This window comes from Chelon labrosus (assembly GCF_963514085.1).
Source record: "Chelon labrosus genome assembly, chromosome: 21".
NCBI classification, from domain to species: domain Eukaryota; kingdom Metazoa; phylum Chordata; class Actinopteri; order Mugiliformes; family Mugilidae; genus Chelon; species Chelon labrosus.
Genome location: NC_140354.1, coordinates 16903092 through 16910155, shown reverse-complemented (window position 1 = coordinate 16910155; position 7064 = coordinate 16903092). Strand labels below are relative to the sequence as shown.

The window sequence follows — 7064 nt, the reverse complement described above, 5'->3', positions numbered from 1 at the left end:
GCCTCTCTCGCTCTTTCTGTGTTTCTCTTTCTGTCAACAGAAACCTTATTGCGGGCCACGGCGGCTTAAAATCAGTACACCATGTCCACATACACAAACCAGCCTCCCTCCCTGCTTACCAAAGCAACTCCTTGTCCTCTTCGTTCATATCCTCCTCCTTCTGGCTGTTCGTTGTCAACTTTAGTGACACTGATACTGTGTTAAAAAGGTTTGTGTCGTAGAAACTTCACTTTTTGTTCAGCCAAGTAGACAGCTAAAGCACATGCGCTGACCAAGCGAAGGCTAACGCTTGGTACGTACAAATTTCTTCTCGCAGCCCTCGTTTGGGAGTTCTCGCAGCTTCCGGGCAGAACTTTTTTCTCGTGTGGTGTCCGACAACCATTCTGAGATTGGTCGGAAAATTGGAAGTGGGCGTGGTTAGCGTGGAAAAGCGGAAATGCTAGCGGCTACTCTCTGAGCACCCAGATGCTAATTTTCACAGCGTGACCGCTACTCTCTCCTGGGTGGAGATCGGCATGCCGTGTGTGGGTGCATGCTGAATGAACGGCGTGATTCGACAGGCACGGTCGTCGAAACGACTGGCCGACATCCGAAAATAATAAGAAAAGTCCCCAATGCTTAGCGTGCGTGACGTTTGCTGTAGTGGGAGGGGCCTATGAGGGCTTCCCTGGAGTTTGGCACTTGAGTTTCTCGTGAAGTTTCTTGTTCTTGCTCAGAACAACTTTCTCGCTTCTTGCGGAGTATGTAGCAAAGCTTAACTCTTGTGAAATGGTAAAATATTACAAAAAAATCCACTAAAATCTGTGCTTACAAATATTTTTTTAACTAAATTGTTCTTACTTGACAGATAGCTAACTTCTGCTAAAAGCTTTTGACTCTTGTGACTCTCTTTGCTGAGTCTGGCAACACGCCATGATGAAAAATACCTCAGCACACGACTTGATAGTTCTACAGCCAATCAGAAGTCAACTCTTTTTGTCACTTAGGGCAACAACTTTGACGTACAGTATCACACAGTCTCTTTTAGCTCTCTTTTTGGTCTCTGCCAACTCCAGAGGAAAACATTCAGCTTTTTAGCTGCTAAATACTCCGCTGTGTTAACCAGCTGTTCCACGTTCGGTTAGGTACAGTGGATTTTTAAAGCTTTTATTTTTTTTTTTGTCATAAACAGAGTTTTGACGAAAATAGGAGAAATAGGTTCTTGTTGTTCTTTGGTTTCAGATGTGTCTGAGATGGATGGCTGAAAAACCCAAGATTTGTAAATAGTAAAGCTCCGTAAAGCCAAGGAAATTCTGCTCTAAATATTGATTTCAGTATCAGTTTTCAGCTTGAAACAAATTCCTTTCATTTACAATTGCTATGGACTGTAAATAAGAGATGTTTTTTTTCTTGAACTAGTTGAATTTTGTAGAATTTTTCCTAGACATTTTTTTTGCTTTTATTATTTTATTTTATTTGACCAGATTTTTACTTATATTTTTATTTTATTAAATATTTTTATTTTTTTTTATTTTTTTTACTAGCTTCACCTATTTTTGGTTTTTTTTTTTTATTTTTTTTTTTTTATGTGCAACTGAGCTACTGTGACCAAGCAGTTTCCCTTGTGGACGAATAAAGTTTGTCTAAGTCTAACTACCTGAACATTAACCAAAGGCAGGGTGCTGTAATGTTCAGTTACTTTTTAGTTATTGTACATACTTTAGGTTGCACGTAAATAGTTTTGGTAAAGCAATCAGGATAAAAAATTCTTTTTTTCAGCTAAACATGATTTAAGTGATGTTTGATTAAGCCGATCTCTTTTTAAGTACTTTTCTCTAAACATTTTTTTTACATTTTAAGTGGATTACAACCTTTCATCTTCTCTGTAACTTGCGGTCAGATGCTCTTGTCTTCTTGGAAAAGGAATTTTCACGTGAATTTCTTTGCTCGGCTGAACTTCACTGATTCTATTTTCCGTTTGAAGGAACTGAACCGTCCTTTCGAACTTTCCTTTGCGACTCTCGACGTGTAACAGATTACTCTCTTCTTGCTTCGGCTCCTCCTGCAGTCCTCTCCTTTCTCGTCCTGAGTGTGTGTGTTTTTCTTCTTTCTTTTTTTTTTCTCGGGTTGGAGGAGGGGAGGTTTTGATTTGCGGTGCAGTCAGACGAGGGAGGTCGTCTTACAGACCAGATATGGAGGCTCCGCTGGTGAAAGAAAGGTTCTTTGAACACTTGGAAACTTTACCCGTTGTGTATCTCACCGGCGAGGATTTCATCTGGTAGAAGAAGATTGCTTTTTTTGCTTTTTTTCCACTGAATGCTGAAGTTGTCCTTCTCTCTCTTTGCTTGTGCTCTACCTGTGAATGAAAAACTTTGCAGTTCTCCGTCTAAAAAGGGACAATAACCAGTGGAAACCTTCCAGGTCGGCTGTGAGTTGCGGTCAAGCTCTGCTGATGTCTCTCTTGTTTCACCTTTTCACCTGAAATCTAGCAAAGAATCTTCTCCAGGACCATGTGAGGCTGCTATCACTGTGTGTGCATGTTTTACTATACTGCAGTCATTGTGCCTCAGAAGATGAAGTGCCTTTAGTGCCTTTTTTTATTTTCCTGGAGAGTTTCTTCGTCTCCTTATCTTTTCTTTCCTACCCTCATTGCCTTTCTCTCCCTTTCTCCTTTGTGCACTCTGGAGAAGGAGGAGCTCAGGAGCAAAGAGGAGAAGACAGAACACGGATGTAATCCCATTTTCGCCGAGAAAACTTAATGGAGAGGACGAAAAGCGCGACTGCATTTGGCTCTGTTTACGTTGGCCCCTATATGGAAACGCTCTGAACCAATCAGCCCCCCCCACCCCCAACCCCCCGCCGCGAGCCAGCCATGGACTGCATGGCGGCTATTTTGAAAGCGTGCGCCCGCTCCCGAACCAAGTGGTGCCGCCCGAGCCGGTCCTCCGTCCGTCACCCGTGGAGGCTGGCGGACGGGTGCGTTTGCGGCAGAGGTGTCGTGGCCGTGGGGGTCGCCGGCCACGCCTCGTCCCTCCTGCGGTGCCTGCTGCTGTACGCGTGCTGTTGTCGGCCGCACGAGGAGAGTTCGGAGTTGTGTCGGGAATGGGTGGACCGTCCCGTTGAGGGAGTGGAGAGAGGAGGAAGAAGCGAGGATGAAGGTGAGAGAAGTGTAGCTTTTCCAGTGTGTCCAGGGGAAATAAATGAACATGTGAGTTCAGAAGTCCTTCTCTGGGTTCTCTGCCCACTGTCTAAGCAACTGTGCATCAACTTCTGCAAAAGTTCTTAGCATTTTAGCATTGCACTTTCATAAAGTATTAGACACATTAAAGAAACAGTCTTTCTGACTTTTTGGGTTTGACTGATGCTTAAAAAACAAGCTTTTGACGTACATTTCCCATAATACATCTTGTTAGAGCCCATGCCTGCTTCTTGAATACACACAGTGCAAACATCACTACCACACCTCTGCATCAGATCTACACAGAGCCTACGTTTTTGCATATGCAAGTGCCCTACGCTGTTATAAACATTTACGCTCATGCGCTGGCATCGTTTTGTCGATGCCCCACTAAAACACTAGTCTGCGCCTTGATAACTGTGCTGAGTTCCCTTTGTTAACTTCAAACAATGGCAACTGCATCCAAGCAGCTAATGCAGGAGTTGGAGCTAATGAGAGAAATGGATGAGAAAATGCATTTAGGCCCAATCTCAGGTGTTGCTTTGTGCCAAGAAAACTGGACTTAAAATCTGTCAATTTTACAGCATGTCGGCATCCCAGCAACGAATATCCTGGATAAATTTGGTTTATTTGACCCTTTTAAGATGGGTTTTATACAATTATTTGAATCGTTCAAAATTTTGCTGGCATGACATGAGCAGTTTCACAGTCTCTGTGCACCGGCTTTGTCAGTCACATCTATGAGAGGAGTCTGGTCTTACTAGGTCAGCGAACAGCTAGTCTGGGCCTTTACCATGATATCCTGAAATTGGGTGCAAACAGAACAACTCTGTCTTTGCATTTTTAAGTTTTTGTTTTCTTGGGTATGAGAGATGAAACTATAACTACGGGAGTCGATGGAAGATTGTAGCGATGTCTGCAGATGACTGGCCAGTGTCTTCACAAGACGTCAAGCAGGATTAGATGAACTAGCAAAAGCAGTTTCTTCTCAAACTGATCGTCAAAGTGAATGATCGGCTTATTTAAAGGACCGTGACGGTACCTGAATAGGATTTGATATTGTGGAAGGCGTTATGTGTACCAACAGGGGTTGGAGTCATCACATGTTTAAAAATCGTGGCCTTTTTATAGGGCCATGTGAATAATTAGAACAGATTCATAACTCTAAACCAATTTCCTGTCTTTTTATCTTTTGGATTAAGATTAGTTGTGGTTAGATTGAGATTAAAAATGCACCAGTGTGAACTTCTATTAGCTAAAGCCACTAACGAGAACTACGTGGTATGGCTTTGTGATGAAAGCCGAAGAGAGAGAAGTTCATACCCTGCTTGCATTCTCACCTCCACACAGCCAAAACCAATCACTGTGTGGAAGTGAGTGTGGGTGTGAATGTCACACTGTCAGGTCTGGAAAGTTACAGAAGAGTCGGATGCCGTCCAACGCGACTTCCAACTCTTCGGCTGAAGCTAACGGGAGTCCTCGCTCATCCAGGTCTAACGATTTTCTGTGTGAGAGCTTAGCTGAGCCACGAAGAAAGAAAGTGGGAAGGAAGGAATCCACATGGAGAAGAGATGAAGACAAGGATGGAAGGAAGATACAAATACAGAAGCAGGAAATGAGGAAAAGGGGCAGAAGGAATTGAAAAGACAAAATGTAGGGGAAAGGAAGAAAGAAATGAGGAAAAACGGATTAGGAAGGAGGGTAGAAGGAAGATGGATCAAAAAGAGAAGGAAGGAAAACAAAAGGACAAAGACAGACATGGGGACAAGAAGTAAGGCAAGAAACCGACAAAGTAATAAAGAAGTGAAAGAGAAAGAGAAGAAGAATGCAACTAATTAAGACAGAAAGAAAGAAAGAAAGAAAGAAAGGGAAAAACTCAAGGAGAAAAATGAAAATAAGAACAGATGGAGATGAGAGAGGAATGAAAGAAAAGGAGAAGGAGGAATCAGAGGCTAGAAAAGTTAACGAGACAGAAACGGAAAAGTCTGCGCGCTGTGTATCTCATCTTTCCATTTTATTTTTCTTCGTCTAAAAACGACTCACTCACCCTGTTATTGACTGACCACACACACACACACACCACACAAGCACACACACACACACATACGCGCACACACACACTTTGCTTTGTGTTTGATTGGTTTTATTTTCAGAGCGCGTGCGTGTGTGAGTGTCTGCGATGCCGCTTTTCTAGTATTTTGTCCAACAGTCAGCAATTTATAGCTGTAATTACAGACTGTCACAGAGACAGAGTATGAGCTTTCATGCTGTGGCTCACATTCTTGTGTGTGTGTGTGTGTGTGTGTGTGTGTGTCTGTGTGTGTGTGCAGTATATACAGGCCTCATGGCATATTTAGGTCACGGCACTGAATACATTAACATGGAGATCAATCACTTTTTTTTTCACACGTGTGCACACATTCTCCCCAGCTGGCTTTGTGTGACTTAATTCTTTTTGTGTTTTAAGTTCTCTCTTCTAATTGGACCGATTAATAATAAATTTCTTTAAACCTGACTGGTGTAAATAGGTGAGGCCCCGTGTCACCGGGGCAACAGCGTAGATGGGAGTGGCTTCAATCTTGTAGCCAATCTCTGTGGTCCACTAATAAGAGGACAGTAAACGTTGGGTGGTTTTTCTTTCTGGGTCATTCCGGTTGTCAGCATGTGTTGTCTTTGCCAGCATCTTTGCAACAACTTCATTTGTATTTGATGTTGTAATTTGACAGCAAGACTTTTCCTGGACAATATTACAGCAACAAGATTATCAAGAAGATTAATATCACTCTCGTGCCTGTAGACTGGACAGCAGCTACACCCCATACTAGGGGTTGTACAGACTAGTTGACTAGTCAGTTTGTCGACTTGCAGCAAGCTAGCAGCGGTTCATCAATTGTATGGAAATACTTCACTGAAGATGAAGCCCATATTACCATGACATGTCAGTCTGAAATACAGCAAAAGTACTACTGCAATGCATCTGAAAAGACATCCGCTAACAGTAGCAGAAGAACGGTCCAAATCCTATCAACAGCAGTCAGTTAACAACGTCACTAAAACGCCCTGTGGCCTGTGGAAGGAGGCTGCAAATAAACAATTTGTTGGTGAATTTCATTGTCAAAGTTATTAGACCATTAGCTGCAGCACACGGAGAAGGCTTCCACGTTGTGGAGTACTATTAAATGCTATTGATGGTGCTGATTTGCTGCCTGTTTTCATACAGGCTATACATATCTGCAGCACACAGTATGTAGCACATGGGCTGTCTGTAATCAGGTCAAGAACATAGATTTCATTGTTGTAAAGCGTCACTTGACGTGATGTCATCTGCAATTACTTGACTTGACATTCATCACATAACAGTTTAAAAAGAACTTCTTCGCTTTCTCTCTCCAGGTGAGGAGGAGCTGGGGCCGCCCCCCTCAGTGGACGAGGCGGCTGATGCTCTCATGACCAGGCTGGGCTTCCTGCTGGGGGATAAGGTCATCAGTGGAGAGCCAGGCTCCCCTTACCACGTCCAGGATGACGGACAGGTAATCAACTCTAAGTCTCCAGAGGCTCACCTATTAAATCCGGCTTCCTTGCTCAGTCCAAAGACATGCATGTTATAGCCGCGATGCACCAAACAAGCTGGATGTTGAACGTTTGCCAGTGCCGGGATATCGTCTGTGGACCTAGTTTCTTTCCAGACCACTGGCTCTAGTTGTTGTCCTCCTGTTGAAACAGTGTGTGAGTTGAGAAATGGAAATGAGGAAAGGAAATAAAAAGACTAGGTCAAGAGGCCACATTTGGAAGGCTCCTCTCATTTTTATCTTCATCTGTTTGGTCCAGACACAAGCTACATTAGCTGTTGTGTGTTGTGTCCATGCCTTGCCTCTCGCCCAGTGCCAGCTGGATTAGGCTCTAGCCC

The 7064-nt window shown here is 43.4% G+C and overlaps 1 protein-coding gene across 1 annotated transcript in view; it reads left to right on the top strand.

Moving 5' to 3' along the window:
* Positions 1–1367: 1367 nt before the first annotated feature.
* The window catches only part of tanc2a (tetratricopeptide repeat, ankyrin repeat and coiled-coil containing 2a), a 30240-nt gene continuing 24543 nt past the window's right edge, over positions 1368–7064 (top strand). Inside the window, exons 1-2 of the mRNA XM_084571304.1 lie at positions 1368–3137; positions 6551–6687. Coding sequence (XP_084427430.1) covers positions 2852–3137; positions 6551–6687 — 423 coding nt within the window. The 5' untranslated portion in view covers positions 1368–2851. The remainder of the gene's footprint in view (positions 3138–6550; positions 6688–7064) is intronic.